Source organism: Emys orbicularis, chromosome 25 (assembly GCF_028017835.1).
Source record: "Emys orbicularis isolate rEmyOrb1 chromosome 25, rEmyOrb1.hap1, whole genome shotgun sequence".
Classification (NCBI taxonomy): Eukaryota; Metazoa; Chordata; order Testudines; family Emydidae; genus Emys; species Emys orbicularis.
In genome coordinates this window covers 13,435,961-13,452,388 of record NC_088707.1, presented here as the reverse complement: position 1 = coordinate 13,452,388, position 16,428 = coordinate 13,435,961, and the positions used below count along the sequence as shown (strand labels likewise).

Genomic DNA, 16,428 nt, shown 5'->3' with positions numbered 1-16,428 from the left:
TTGTCAAGAGCAACATCCCATTTCTTACAGGCCCATCTGTTCCTACCAGTTGTCTATCCTACTTCCTCTGTGCTTGTATCTCATGACATCACATCAGTGGGTCCTAAGCATAGTGGGTCTTGGATATTCCCTTCAGTTTGTTTTTCTTTTTATCCCCCCTACCTACTTCTGTTCCTTGACCCTCTTCAGGGCCCAGGCTAACAAGTCCATTCTTCATCTCAGAGCCTCCTTTTATACTTCTACATAAGGATAAAGTTAACCTTTCCCCTGAAATTTCTGACAAAGGTGGTTTCCAATTTCCACATTGACCAGACAATTTATTTGCCACTCTTTTCCTGAAGCCTCATATGCATAGAGATGAGCAGAAACTTCTTTTTGTTGAATGTGATGAGAACTTTAGCCTTCTACTGGATCCTCAGTGCGGTTGCAGACAGGCTGAAAGATAATCTGGTTTCCACTCAGAGGTTTTCCCCTTATATACGTTTGTGCTACCAGCTAGTTAATATTACGCCACCTCCTAGAGTGTTGGCTCATTTGACTAGAGCGCAAGCAGCTTTCCTGACGCAAGTACCTATTTGAGACATTTGCAAAGTGGCAACCTGATCATCATTTCACAATTTTGCTGCTCATTATACCATTTCCTGTCAGTCCAGAAATGATGCCATTTTTGGATGGGTTTCAGAGTAGCAGCCGTGTTAGTCTGTATCCGCAAGAAGAACAGGAGTACTTGTGGCACCTTAGAGACTAACACATTTATTTGAGCATAAGCTTTCGTGGGCTACAGCCCACTTCATCGGATGCATAGAATGGAACATATGGTGAGGATATATATATATATACACACACATACAGAGAACATGAAAAGGTGGGAGTTGTCCTACCAACTCTAAGAGGCTAATTAATTAAGAGAAAAAACTTTTTTAGTGATAATCAAGATAACCCATTACAGACAGTTTGACAAGAGGTGTGAGAATACTTAACATGGGGAAATAGATTCAATGTGTGTAATGGCTCAGCCATTCCCAGTCTCTATTTAAGCCTAAATTGATGGTGTCTAGTTTGCATATTAATTCAAGTTCAGCAGTTTCTCGTTGGAGTCTGTGGGTACGTCTTCACTACCCGCCGTATCGGCGGGTAGCAATCGATTTATCCGGGATCGATATATCGTGTCTCGTTAAGACGCGATATATCGATCCCCGAACGCGCTCACCGTCGACTCCGGAACTCCACCAGAGCGAGCGGCAGTAGCGCAGTCGACGGGGGAGCCGCGGCCATCGATCCCGCGCCGTCTGGACCCCAGGTAATTCGATCCAAGATACTTCGACTTCAGCTAAAAAGTTACATATCTTGGATCGATCCCCCCCAGTGTAGACCAGCCCTGTTTTTGAAGCTTTTCTGTTGCAAAATTGCCACCTGGTTGTTCTACAGTTGCTGTTCAGGTAGACTCTGAGCCCGCCTCCATGTTAATCTGCTTGTGAGTCACCTTCCGTGGAATGGGCATGTGCAATCACTGGAAGAAGAAAAATCAATTTTTCTTTTCCTTAACTGTTATTGCTTGAGATGTGTTACACATGTCCATTCCACAACATCTCTCCTTCCCCCTCTTTATTGCAGTCTATCTAGTGAGAAGGAGCTGATTGGGGGTTGGGAGCAGCTCCATCCTCTTATAGCTGCATGCAGTGGTGCGTGATGGCAGAGGGCACTGGAGCTGCCCCGACTGGTAATGCTGAGAGAAAAAGTTCTTTGATAACTGTGCACAAGGCACATACATACTTACAATGGAATGGACTTGTGCAACATACCTCGAAGAAAGGTCTGAAAGGTAGGTAACTGTTTTTTGGTAACAATGAATATAAATTAGAAAATAGGAAGAGTAGAAAATTGATAAGGGAAGCCAAAGGGCACAAAACAAACTCTGTGGCAATAAAAGATAATTAAAAGAGATTTTCTTTAAATCCTAGGTGGGTTATATTACCTCTGTTTGGCTCTGGTGTGACCACTGCTGGAATACCGTGTCCAGTTCTGGTGTCCACAATTCAAAAGGTTTTTGATAATTTGGAGAGGGTTCAGAGAAGAGCCATGAGAATGATTAAAGGATTGGAAAACATGCCTGGTAGTGAAAGACTCAAGGACCTTAATTTAGCTTTTCAAAGAGAAGATAAGGGGTAAGTTGGATCATAGACTATGGGTATCTACATAGGGAACAGAAATACAATAGAGGACGAATGGCGCCGATAGGGCGGCACAGTGTACACAAGTAATCGTTAACACATTTACACACGTTCCCGTTATGAGTGACCGTGTCACGCAGCGTGACACAATATTTTTCACATCATGCTCCTATCGCACTACTGTACTTGGCCGTAGGTAAGGCGCTAGTCATTGGGGCGAGAGAGCTCCCCACAAGCTGGGACACACACTGGACCCAGCCCTGCCTGGCGTTTTCCCAGCGCTGAGGCCGCCCAGCTGGGAACCCGAGGGGCATGCAATGGAGAGAGCTCTGGGACTGGGCTTCGGCCAAAGAAGAGGCGCTGGGCTGGCTGGCTGGATGCTGCCCCTCTCTGCCCAGTCGCTCGCCCCCTGCACGGCGGAGGCAGGAGGACACCCCAGGCACCGGAGCGTTGTGCGGGGCTGGAAAGGGACACGGCAGCCTTTGGGGCTCCAGCAGGCAGAAGCGCCCCGGGGACTGTCCCGCCCGGCCCAGCTCTTACCTTGTTGCGGATCTGGCCCGAGGACTCGTCTCCCGCCGCTTCTGCCGCTGGGGGTTGGGGCTGCTGCTGGATCCCGGCCCCGGTCATCCTCGCCTTGGCCCTGGCATGAGTTCGGCTCAGCCCAGGCTGCCGCTCCCCTCCCCTCCCCGGGCAGGAGGGGGCGCAGGAGGGAGGCGAGGAGAAGCCCGCAGCCGGTGCTGGAGGAGCGGCCCGCCCAGCCGCCATGTTCCGCCGCCACCCCTTGCGCTCCGTGGCTGGGGCAGGGCTGTCCTACCGGCTCCTGCCCGCGGGAGAGCAGCGGGGACACGCTCCCCACTGAGCCGGCTCCCCCTGCCCTGCTGCACAGCCCCGGCGGCACCCGGTCAGAGGAACGGGTGGTCAGGATCCAGCCCAGGATGCTGCCTCAGGTCGGAGCTGGGGCCCCAGCATTATGCTGCCCCTGGTAATTTGCCGCCCCAAGCACCTGCTTGTTTTGCTGGTGCCGAGAGCCGCCCCGCTGAGTATGAATAAATAGTTGGACTTAAACTCTTGTGCAAGTGATTCATCAGCCCATTTATTTTTTTTACTACTTCCTGCCATGAATCCACATCTCTTCCCGCCTACATCCCATGAATTATATTAGTTCTAGTAGAATGTGGTGTTCCGTTTTTTCAGTGCAGATCTCCAAAGATGTTAGTGTTCATAAGGCCAGTTAATATTTAATATATGTATTGTGGTGGTGCCTGAAGTCCTCAGTCTTAGGCCCAAGCAGTCCACCTGCATGCTGTCAATATTTATGAGAGACAGCAGATGGATGCAACAGACTGGGAGCACAAGGTAACAGCGAGATGATTAAGATTAGTGTAACAAGCAGAGGTCATAGCATGCCAGCTGCTTAGTGTTATCTAGGCATCATGGCATTATTTAATTCCTTTGGTTCATTGGCTTAGATCTGTAATTTTAAATTCATAGAGGACTTATCTATTGGCTAGAAAGCACAAATATTATTCAGGTTTAGTATCTTCTCCACTTTGACCAGTCTCTCCATTCCCCTCCCCATCATATCCACTGTCTAGGCAAGTCCTTTGATTTCTTCCTCTTACTTCCATAATTCACTTTCCTCTCTGTACTCAATGCTAAAATCCCAATGCATGTCCTGAGCAAATCAGGAGGCCATTACAAGTATCTTCTTGCTGCCTCTCCTCCCCCTGTTTGTTTAAAATACGGTGAACAAAGTTATATTTATCTCCCTCTTCTGCTGCTCTAGTCATGTCACTCCCCGCACTCTGCTTTTTAATCATTCTATTGGCCTCCTATCTTCTGCATCAAATTAATTTTTCTTATCCTCCCTACAAGGCCCTATATAATTTTGGCTGTGCCTATGTCATTCCTGTCATTTCCACTTTCAATATTGTGCTTTCTGTTCTGCCTCGTATGCCTGGGACAGTCTCCAAGTACTTCTTTGCCAGGGGCTCTTTTCCTAGTTCATCAAATCCTGATTTATAATCTTCAAATCCCTCTTCAGGCTATGCCATCCCTAATCATCTCAACAATCCCCAGTCTTTCCCTCTCCAGAGCTGTTGTATCACCCAGTTTCCTTGCCCTGAAGTGCTTACTGTCTAAATAAGACAAGGTAAGGATGTGTGTTTTCTGGGCTTGTAAAGCCCTGTGTCCGTTAATGGTGCTTAACTAGTAACTTGTGCCTTGCGAATAATCAGGACAAGCCACAGGCTTCACCTATGCCATCCACAGATGTTGCAAAATTGGCTTTTCTTTAGTGAAATGTGTTCTGTATGCCTAGCTAGTGGTGTTGTTTACTAGAGCAGTGGTTCTCAAAGCCGGTCCGCCGCTTGTTCAGGGAAAGCCCCTGGCGGGGCGGGCCGGGCCAGGCCAGTTTGTTTACCTGCTGCGTCCACAGGTTCGGCCGATCGCGGCTCCCACTGGCCACGGTTCGCTGCTCCAGGCCAATGGGGGCTGCACAGTGTACACAAGTAATCGTTAACACATTTAGGTGTGTGCATGCCCAGCATGTCGGAGCCAGAGCCTTTTGCCTAGCGGTACCCACAGGGGGCAGCACTCGTGGCTGTGACCCCTCCTCTGGCTATCTGAGCCGAGCTGCCCCGGCCCCCCTCAGTTCCTTTTCCCCACCTGTGGCTGGAGTTGAAGGTGTGTGTGGTTAAGTCTGACAACCTCGCGTTTCTTGTTAGCCTAGTTTATTGTATAGTATTAATGTTAATAAGTAGTTAGATGGTGTTAGTTGTTAGTGTTCCTTGGTGATGCCCTCACTGGGGTTCAAACACTGTCCTTTGTATGGACAGGCAATCCCCAACAGTGACCCCCACACATGGTGCTTGCTTTGTCTTGGTGAGGCCCACCTTAAAGCGTGTTGTTTGACTTGTAAATCGTTTAAGAAGTGGTCTCAGGTGGTGCGGGACCTTTGTCTCAAGAAGCACCTGCTTGAACATGCCATGTGACCTGATCTGCCTCCTCGGGCTGAAGATCGCCGTTGAACTCACAGGGTGCAGGCGCCTCGCCGAAGAGAAGGAGGAGCCATTCTCCATCATCGTGCTGAGAAAGCGGTCATAGAATCATAGAATATCAGGGTTGGAAGAGACCTCAGGAGGCCATCTAGTTCAACCCCCTGCTCAAAGCAGGACCAGCCCCAACTAAATCATCCCAGTCAGGGCTTCGTCAACCTGACTTAAAAAACCTCTAAGGAAGGAGATTCCACCACCTCCCTAGGTAACCCATTCCAGTGCTTCACCACCCTCCTAGTGAAAAAGTTTTTCCTAATATCCAACCTAGACCTCCCCCACTGCAACTTGAGACCATTACTCCTTGTTCTGTCATTTGGTACCACTGAGAACAGTCTAGATCCATCCTGTTTGGAACCCTCTCATAAGACTAATCAGGTTTTCTCCAGGTTGCAGGGCAACTTCTTTACCTCCCCTAAGAAAAGCACAGACTGGCATGGTTTGGGCACGCGGTATGGTGTGGGTGCCTCTGACCCTGCCCTGTACCAAGTGGGAAGGGCAGAAACACTATACCATTGACTCGGTTCTGGCTTCTGGGTGTCTCTTGAGCCTGGTACCGACAAGGGAAATGCCAGTACTGACTGACTTCATGTTGTCGGCGTATCAGGCAGCTGCAGACTTCTTCTGCCTTTTGGTCCTGACCTCCCCATTGATCCAGCACTTTCCCAGGGCTGCGCCACCTATGGCCCCTCCGATGGAGCGAACCACTGCACCTCCATGTCTCTTGGCACTGCACCCAGATGCTCCCCTTCCAGTGGTGGGGATGTAGCTGGTACCGGAATTGGTGTGGGGAAGCTTGGCACCGGGCCCTCTTCAGCACCACTGTATTTGACTCTGCAAGTGCTCTCATGGTGGCTCTCACCACCTTATTTGGATGTTCTGGTACTGCTGTTTTCACTGGGACCAACAGTGCCTGTGGTGCTGGCATGCTCAGTACTGATGGTACTGCCTTCATCGTGGGCACTGATTTCTGCCTTGTTCTGGGTGACAGATGAATTGGACCGCTTATTGGCTTCCTCAGGTGTCGCTCTGCCCATGTTGCCGATATCCTGGGGCTCTGATTCTGAGTTGGAGTCATCATCTGCCTCCACTGCATCACCTGATGAACTCAAGGGACTGCTAATGGACCAGTATAGTCCCCAGGTTGGCATGTGCTCTGTGGCCAGGACGGAGGTCCCTGGCCCAGCCCTTACTGGTTGTGAATGACCTACCCATATTGGTGGCCTGGTTCTCAGTTGGATGCTCCTTGTTCACAGAGATCCCACTCTTCGTCTCAGGCCCAGGCAACAGTGCTCTTCCTCCCTGTGGAACCTCCAGAGTCCCCCCTCCTGGGTGTGTCTTCCCGGGAGCGAGACCCAGTTGTGGCTCAGCCCAGACCTTCGTCCTTGTCGCCAGACAATGCCGTGTTGTCTGGTTCATCCTCCACTTCTCTCCTGGAAGACTTTAAGGCGTACCAGGACCTTTTATGCCACGTAGCCACATCTCTGGGCATCCAGGTAGAGTTCCTTCAAGAGAACACGCATAAAATAATGGTAATTTTGCATCCCTCTGTCCCCAGGAGAGTAGCCCCTCCTGGTCAATGATGCGGTCCTCGAGCTGGTGAGAGCCCTGTGGAGTACACCAACCTTGGTACCGCCAGTGGCAAAATGCATGGAAAAGCGTGACTTTGTTCATATGTACGGATTTGAGGAGTTCTATTCCCTCCTGGCCCCGAGCTCCCTGGTAGTAATGATGGTAACTGGCAGGGTCTGGTAGGGGAAGTTAAAGTCTACCCCCAAGGACAAAGACTTCAAGCAGCTGGATCTTCTGGTAAGAACATTTATACCCCATTGTCTCTACAGATGAGGATTGCTAATCAACAAGCTTTGCTGTCTAAGTATGATTTCCTCAGTTGGTCAGCCATGGCGAAATTCGAGGAGCAGTTGCCCAAGGCCTTGTGTGAGGAGTTCTGGGCATTTGTTGCGGAAGGCTACTTGGTGACCAGAATGTCCCTACAGTCGACCCTTGAGGCTGCAGACACTGCGGCCAGGGTCATGGCCTCTGTGGTAATCATGAGGAGAGCTCCCTAGTTGCAAAATTCTGGGATCTCTCTAGACGTCCAGCAAGCCATTGAAGACTCGCCCTTTGATGGCCAAGTCTTGTTCTCAGACAAGATGGATGAGACCTTGCATTCCTTCAGGGATTCCAGGGCTACCTTGAGGTCCTTGGGAATATACACGCTGTCTGTGCAAAGACTCCACTGTGGGATGCAGCAAGAGTATCGCCTGCAGCGCTCCTTTGCGCAACCATCCCCCCAAAACAATGGAACTACCCTAGAAAGAGGGATAGAGCCCACAAGAGGAAGCAGTCGGGCTTGGGCTTTGGACAGTTTTCATGTCCTCCCTTGGCACCATCCAAGTGCCCTTTTTGACTCCTTTGTCCAGAGCACTGATCCAGTCATTCCTCTGCCCCCTTCATCCACCTGTCCCTTTGCAAACAGGTTGTCCCGCTTTTACAATGCTTGGGACTCGATTACCTCAGACATCTGGGTCCTAGACACTGGCAGATCAGGGTACGCAATCCAGTTCCTCTCCATGCCCCTTCCCCATCCTTCTTCAGGGACCCCTCTGACGAGACAATGCTCATTGAGCAAGTCAGCTGTCTGTCGAAGTTGGAAGTGGTGGAGGAGGTTTTGCCAGTACACCGGGGCCATGGTTTTTACTCCGGGTACTTCCTGATACTGAAATCCAAGGGCAGGGTGAGATCCATTCTCGACCTTCGTGACCTCAACAATTTAATCAAGTACATGCGATTCCGCATGGTCACTCTATTGGCTTTCCTCCCTGCGGCGTCTCAGAACAATTGGTTTGCTGCTCTGGACTTTCAGGACGCTTACTTTCATGTGGCCATTCTGCCAAGCCACAAATTTTTTTTACATTTTGTGGTGGTAGGAGAACACCATTGTTAGTATATGGGTTCTCCCGGTCAGCCTCTCTTCTGCCCCCCAGATCTTCACCAAATTCATGGTGGTGGTCATGGCATATCTCAGGAGGAAGGGTATCCACATCTTCCCATGTCTTGACAACTGGTTGCTGAAGGTAGATCCAGAGAGGGGGGTTTTCTTATTTTGACACTACGTTGCATTTGCTCAACAGTCTAGGACTCCTTTTAAACACCTCAAAGTCAGCCTTGGCTCCCACTCAAAAAATCAAGTTTGTTGGAGCCCTTTTAGACTCCACAAAGTCAAGAGCATTCCTGCCAACCAACCGCTTCCAGTCAATGCAGCAGCTCTGCTTCAGCCATCCACGATAGTCAGTGTGTGTCTGAGCCTGCTGGGCCGCATGTCCGTGTGCATGCAGGTGGTCCAGTTCGCCAGGTTGCGCCTTCACCCCCTTCGGATGTGGCTCAGGATGGTTTACCGCCCTGCTCTGCATCCTCTGGACAGGTTGGTTCACCTCCCTCCACCAGTCCTAGATTTCCTATGCTGGTAGGAGTCCCCATGCAATGTGCGCCAAGGGGCCCCTTTCGCTCAGGCGTCTCGAACCAAGACACTGGTTACAGATGTTTCCCTTCTGGGTTGAGGGGTGAATCTGGCCTCATTAAAGGTGCGCGGGCTGTGGGCAGAACTGGGAGCCTCACTCCATATCAACATGTTAGAACTTCAGGCCATCCACAATGCATGTCGTGCCTTCCAATACTGCATCAGACACGCAGTGGTACTCATCAACCGTACCACTGCAATGTACTGTGTGAACAAGCAACGGGGAGACATTCCCGGTTACTCTGCCCGGAGGCAATCAATTTTGGAAATTTTGCATTGAAGAAGACATCACTCCAGTAGCAGTCCATTTGCTGAGGGTGCAGAATCGTTTTGCGGACTCTCTCAGCAGGGTTTTCTCCCTGAGCCACGAATGGTCCCTGAAGGGGAGAGTTCTCTGGGTCGTCTTTGCAATGTGGTGCATCCCTGCAATCAACCTGTTTGCAATGAGGGGAAAACGGGAAGTATTGACTATTCTGCTGTCGAAGGGGCCTCAGCCCAGGCTCCATCTCTGATGCCTTCCACTTTAACTGGCAATCGGCCCTCCTGTATGCCTTTCCCCCTCCATTCTGATCATTCTGCAGGTCATCCTCAAGCTCAAGGCAGATTGGGCCAAGCTCATCCTCACTTCTGGTTCTCAAACCTCCTTGCTCTGATGGTTCAGCCTCCTGTATTGCTTCCTCTCCATCCCGACCTGCTCACTCAGAACCATGGCCTCACCATTCATCCTGCGATCAGCGCCCTGCACCTTATGGCGTGGTTGCTACATGGTTGAACGAAGAGGAGGAGCAGTGCTTGGTGGCTGTCCAACAAGTCCTACTCAAAAGTAGGAAGTCCTCCACTAGGACGGCCTACGTAGTGAAGTGGAAGAGATTCTCGGTGTGGTCCTGGGCCATGGGACCCAACCGACGGGGGCTGCCATCCAGGACCTTTTCAAGTACCTGCTACATCTTCAGAAATCGGATCTTGCGCTCAGTTTCCTGAGAATGTATTTTGCAGCGATATCAGAATTCCATCCATTGATTCAAGGGAAGTCAGTTTTTTCCAGTGCCATGGTGGCGAGATTTCTGAAGGGGCTTCTCTGCTTACATCCTCTGGTCCGAGAACTGGTTTCCTTGTGGGACCTACACATGTTTCTGGTGGCTCTGATGGTCCCTCTGTTTGAGCCCCTTGTGTCCTGTCCGCGTCCCCTTCTGTCTCAGAAAACTGTGTTCTTGATAGCGACCGCTTTGGCAAGAAGGGTGTGTGAGTTGCAGGCTCTCATGGCTGAGTCGCCTTACACTCAGTTCTCCAAGGACAGGATAACACTGTGACCACACCCAAAGTTTTTATCTAAGGTAGTCTCTCAGTTTCATCTGTGTTTTTTCCTAAGCTGCACTTTTCTATGGAAGAACGACGCCTTTATACTCTGGATGTCAGGTGATGTCTAGCCTTTTATCTAGACAGGACTAAAATGTTTCATGTTTTGCCTCGCCTATTCATGTCATATCTGGACTACATGCAGGGGCAAGTGGTCCCCCTGCACAGACCATCTCTAGATGGATAATATCCTGCATCAAGGCTGCATATGCGATAGCTTCGGTTACGCCTCCTCAGTGGATACTGGCTCACCCCATGAGTGCGCAAGCAACATTGATAGCATTCCTCAGTGACATTTCCATACTGGACATTTGCAGGGCGACCATGTGGTCGTCTGTACATATGTTTATGGACCATGCTGCTGTTACCACATCTTCTAGCACAGATTCAGGCCTCGGAAGGGTGGTCCTGCGATTCCCATTTCAGTAGACTCTGAGCCCCGCCTCTGCATTGGGATACTGCTTGTGAATCACCTAAGTGGCATACACGTCTGCATCTACCCGAAGAAGAAGAAACGGTTACTTACTGTAACTGGTTCTTCAAGATGTGATGCAGACATGTATTCCATTACCCACCCTCCGTCCCTTTTGCATTGGAGTCTCCTCTCATGGGCTTTCAGTGTGAAGGAACTGAGGGGGATTGGGATGGCGACTCCTCATATAGCCAGAGGAGGGGTCACAGTCATGAGGCGCGTGTGCCACCCCCCTACAGATACTGCTAGGCAAAAGTCTCTGGCTCTGGCATTCTGGGCACGCATATGCCTAAGTAGAATACATGTCTGCATGACATCTCAAAGAACCGCTGTTACAAGTAAGTAACCCTTTCGTTTTTGCCTATCTCTGCAGCATGGCACGTGGGTTGCCTGCTGGGATCATGTGGGCGTGTCTCACCTGATCAGTTCCCAGCCACTTGCAGGGTCCATGGGCATTGGTGGCATATTGCTATCTTCTATTCTCTGCCTGTGGCACACACTTTTTAGTTAGACTAAAGCATTTTAGAAGCTAATATGAGGGGGCAAGGAGTCTAGGAGAGCTGGCTGTATTTTAAAGAAGCCTTATTGAGGGTGCAGGAACAAACCATCCCGAAGTGCAGAAAGAATAGCAAATATGGCAGGCAACCAGCTTGGCTTAACAGTGAAATCCTTGCTGATCTTAAACACAAAAAAGAAGCTTACAAAAAGTGGAAGATTGGACAAATGAACAGGGAGGAATATAAAAATATTGCTCAGACATGCAGGAGCAAAATCAGGAAGGCCAAATCACACTTGGAGTTGCAAGGGATGTTAAGAGTAACAAGAAGGGTTTCTACAGGTATGTTAGCAACAAGGAGGAGGTCAGGAAAAGTGTGGGACCCTTACTGAATGGGGGAGGCAACCTAGTGACAGATGATGTGGAAAAAGCTGAAGTACTCAATGCTTTTTTTGTCTGGATCTTCACAGACAAGTTCAGCTCCCAGACTGCTGCACTGGGCAACACAGTATGGGGAGGAGGTGAGCAGCCCTCAGTGGTGAAAGAACAGATGGACTATTTAGAAAATCTGGACATGCACAAGTTCATGGGGCTGGATGCAATGCGTACAAGGGTGCTGAGGGAGTTGGCTGATGTGATTGCAGAGCAATTGGCCATTATCTTTGAAAACTCATGGCAATCGTGGGAGGTCCTGGATGATTGGAAAAAGGCAAATATAGTGCCTATATTTTAAAAAGGGGAGAAAGAGAACCCAGGGAACTACAGACTAGTCAGCCTCACTTCAGTCCCCGGCAAAATCCTGGAGCAGGTCCTCAAGGAATCCATTTCGAAGCACCCTAGAGGAGAGGAAGGCAATCAGGAACAGTCAACATGGATTCACCAAGGGCAAGTCATGTCTGACCAACCTGATTGCCTTCTATGATGAGATAACTGGCTCTGTGGATATGGGGAAAGTGGTGGATGTGATATATCTTGACTTTAGCAAAGCTTTTGATATGGTCTCCCACAGTATTCTTTCCAGCAAGTTAAAAAAGTATGGATTGGATGAATGGACCATAAGGTGGATAGAAAGCTGGCTAGATTGTTGGGCTCAACGGGTAGTGATCAACGGCTCGATGTCTAGTTGGCAGCTGGTATCAAACGGAGTGCCCCAGCGGTCAGTCCTGGGGCCGGTTTTGTTCAACATCTTTATTAATGATCTGGATGATGGGATTGATTGCACCTTCAGCAGGTTTGCAGATGACACTAAGCTGCTGGAGAGGTAGATACGTTGGAGGGTAGGGATAGGGTCCAGAGTGACCTAGACAAATTGGAGGATTGGGCCAAAATAAATCTGATGAGGTTGAACAAGAACAAGTGTGGAGTCCTGCACTAAGGACGGAAGAATCCCATGCACTGCTACAGGCTGGGGACTGACTGGCTAAGCAGCAGTTCTGCAAAAAAGGACCTGGGGATTACAGTGGACGAGAAGCTGGATATGAGTCAGCAGCATGCCCTTGTTGCCAAGAAGGCCAATGGCATATTGGGCTGTATTAGTAGGAGCATTGCCAGCAGATCGAGGGAAGTGATTATTCCCCTCTATTCGGCACTGGTGAGGCCACATCTGGAGTATTGCGTCCAGTTTTGGTTCCCCCACTACAGAAGGGATGTGGACAAATTGGAGAGAGTCCAGCGGAGGGCAATGAAAATGATTAGTGGGCTGGGGCATGTGACTTACGAGGAGAGGCTGAGGGAACTGGGGTTATTTAGTCTGCAGAAGAGAGTGAGGGGGGATTTGATAGCAGCCTTCAACTACCTGAAGGGGGTTCCAAAGAGGATGGAGCTCAGCTGTTCTCAGTGGGGCAGATGACAGAACAAGAAGCAGTGGTCTCAAGTTGCAAAGGGGGAGGTCTAGGTTGAATATTAGGAAACACTATATGACTACGAGGGTGGTGAAGGAATGGAATGGGTTACCTAGGGAGGTGGTGGAATCTCCATCCTTAGAGGTTTTTAAGGCCCGCCTTGACAAAGCCTTGGCTGGGATGATTTAGTTGGTGTTGGTGGTGCTTTGAGCAGGGGATTGGACTAGATGACCTCCTGAGGTCTCTTCCAACATTAATATTCTATGATTCTATTATTTCAGTCCTCAGGGGACTAATATCCTTTGCGTCAATATAACGATATCTGGGTGAAATTTAATGACCTGTGTATGCAGAAGGTCAGACTGTATAATCTAATGGTCCCGCCTGGCCTTAAAGTCTATGAAAGTATAAAGAGAAGTTTCCCAATAACTTTCACTTAATAAAAATCACCCATTTTGGTCTCTGGCTTGGTTGAAAACATCAGAACTATTCATTGAACCATAATCTTTTTCCTCTGCACAATCTTAAAGCTTTGGTGGCACATTAGGAGAGGGGTGGGTATTCAGGTATTAGAATCCCAAACAGTATAGAGTTTTACATTTTCCTGCCAACACCTTGAATTGCCCTCAGAAGTAAATATGATGAAATATGGTTTAATAGTGGCTAATAGTGCCAAGCAGATATATTCTTTGCCAGATGAGCTTAGGGCAGTCTTCTGTAGAGTGTACTGCAGTTGTCAGATCTAGAGGTTTCAGAGTGTAGAATGTGGCAATGTCTGCTTTAATGGAAGAAACAAGGATAGTGTGGTAATATCTTTATTTGGACCAACTTCTGTTGGTGAAAGAGATGTGCTTTCTTCAGATTTCTGAAGAAGAGCTCTGTGAAACTCAAAAGCATGTCTGTTTCACCAACAGAAGTTGTTCCAAATAAAGATATTACCTCACTTGCCTTGTCTCTCTCATATGCTGGGACTTACGAGGCTATAATCAACTGCAGACATACTTTAGAGAGAAGCTGTGTAAGTGCCGTAGAAACTGTGAATGTAGAAAGGTGCTTTTTGCCACTGATGGCAAACTATGCATCCAAACGTCACATCAATGCTAATGAGATCTCAAGGAACCAATTTGCATTTCATTTAATTAATAAAGTTTAAGAAATGCATAATTTATTAAAAAAAGATGCTTGTATTTTCTTGTGGCTCATTACTGATTTTTTTTCTGCCCTGTTTGTGTCACCTCCAATAGTCTATGCAAGCGGCAAGATGTCCTACAGATGAACTGTCATTAAGCAATTGTGCTGTCGTGAATGAGAAGGACTTCCAGGCTGGCATGTAAGTATCCACTGTTACTCTTCTGTCTAACAAGACCTAGAGAGAGTGTCATTTTAGACCTGGAAGCAGTCAGCTAAATTTCTGAAACTGACTTGTTCCCAGAACTCACCCTGCCTGAGTCACTTGCGTATCTCTTCTTTGGGAATGTGAATGTGGCTTTGAGGTTAAAAGTGAGGGGGTGGCTTTATCCCAAAAGATGGGAATAAGGTAGGGGCCACGGTTGGACAAAGAACAGGCCTTCTTTGCGTGGATGCGTATTTAGGGTATTTCAGTGAAGTCTCTTTTAAGTGTAATGCATGGAAGCAGAAAACATGTCATTTTATCCACAGGAAACTCTTATTACTAGGCTAGTCCATAAAATGCAACTTGAGGAGATGGAAATGTTTTGCCACCTTGTCCTCTGAGCCCCACCTATACAGTTGCTAGACATGATTTCAATGTTTGAGATTGTAAAATACTCTGCAGTTCAAAAATGTGAAAGCATTTCCTTACTACTTGTGAGTGCTTTCCTTTGCAACCTTAATGTACTTTAGGATTTTTGTGTGTGTGCAATGGAGTGGATCTCAGAGTGATTTTAAGCAGGAAAACTCAATTTAAATAATTGATTTTTGTATTGTTGCCTAGAGAGAGGGTAATTCTCATTGGTTGGTAACCATTAAAACATATTGATTTGCAACCAAATATAGTTGTTGCATTAAATTTGGTACTTTTTTGGTTAGTCACAGTGATGCACTATATCTATATGCATTCATTGAAGCAATTATATAGATTAACATACATTTATTCAAATTCTTAATTTTTACATTATTATGTTAGAAAACAGTGAATGATGCATTTCTTGTTTACTGGATGATGATTTCTTATTTAGGATTTTTGTCAAACTGCATTTGGATGGAAACTATTTTTTTTACATTTGTAATTGAATGCCAGTTTATTAGTAGTTAAATAAAAATATGTTGAATGCATAAGAAATATGTTTGTTAAAACATTTTGCATTTAAGGAAGTATTAATTGTACTTAGTGACTTGACTGTTTCTGTTCAAAAGTATTTAGGTGCCTGAAGATGCAGATAGGCACCTAGTGTGATTTACAAAAGTGCCTAAGCATGTTAGGTGCCTAACTCCCACTGAAATCTGTGAACCACTGTACATTTTGTATGGCCAGTGTCACAGGGTGTGCCTGCTATGGCTAAGTGTGGCACTGCAGACACTCCCTGCCTCAATTTCCTCCTCCTCAGGGTTTTCCGTCTCTCCCAGGGTTCACATGGCTCAACAAAAGTCCAGACCAAACCAAAAGTACTTTTGCCCCACTTAGGATCCTCTTCAGCCTGCTCTTCAGGTTCAGTTCCCAGTCCCTTCTGGGTTACCTTTCAGTCTCTCTGTGGCTCTGTCATAGAGCCCTGACTCCCAGACCACTTCCCTGGAGTCCTCTGACACAGTCTGAGCCCCTCTGGGCTACATTTTATTTCCTTTGGCTCTGAGATAGAGCCCTGACTTCTAGGCTTCTTCCCTAGAGTCCCCTCACAATCTCCTGCAGGCCTTTGCTCAGGGCCTTCCACAGAAACCTGCTGATTCTGTGTGGTTCTATTCTCTTTAAAAGGGATCAGAACTACTCGGAAATAACCTAGCTGGTCCTGATAGTGGGGCTAGCTAATCTGTCCCAAGTGTGGCTGAGCACAACTACCCTAAAGGGCCAGCCAACCTGTGAGAGGCAGGGCTCATCTTGAGAATCTGTTAATGAAAGTCTGATTTAAAGCCGTAGTGATTCCTATAGTTAATAATTGGCGTTTTCAGTGGAACATGCTGTATTGTTCATAGATCTCTAGTTCCCGATCATGCTGCTGTAGTCAGATGTTGGCTGTGTGTGTGTTCTCTCTGCGTGCTGCACTGGCTCTGGCCACGTAGCCCCTACAGCAGGCTCCGATCAAACTGCCCAATAACTACAGACCCATTCGTAGCAAAGGCACTCGGTCAGGTTTATTGTCGACGAAGCACAGTAATAGCACCTGGCAGATTCTATGGGGATACTAAGACCTGTATGCCCGTGACAATGGACTCAGCTCAGTCAGTGGCGGGACTTTCCACTGCCCCCTAGGCTGGCCAAAGAGACACTCTGAGACTCCATTTTATACACCAATACATACAACTTATGTATTGCCCCTCTTATGTAGGTAGTTACTGCCCCCTGAC

General features: G+C 48.0%; 1 protein-coding gene across 1 annotated transcript in view; it reads left to right on the top strand.

Moving 5' to 3' along the window:
- Window positions 1-16,428, top strand: part of NSF (N-ethylmaleimide sensitive factor, vesicle fusing ATPase) — a 174,202-nt gene that overhangs the window by 16,645 nt on the left and 141,129 nt on the right. Inside the window, exon 2 of the mRNA XM_065422448.1 lies at window positions 14,154-14,239. Within this exon, the coding sequence (XP_065278520.1) occupies window positions 14,154-14,239 (86 nt within the window). The remainder of the gene's footprint in view (window positions 1-14,153; window positions 14,240-16,428) is intronic.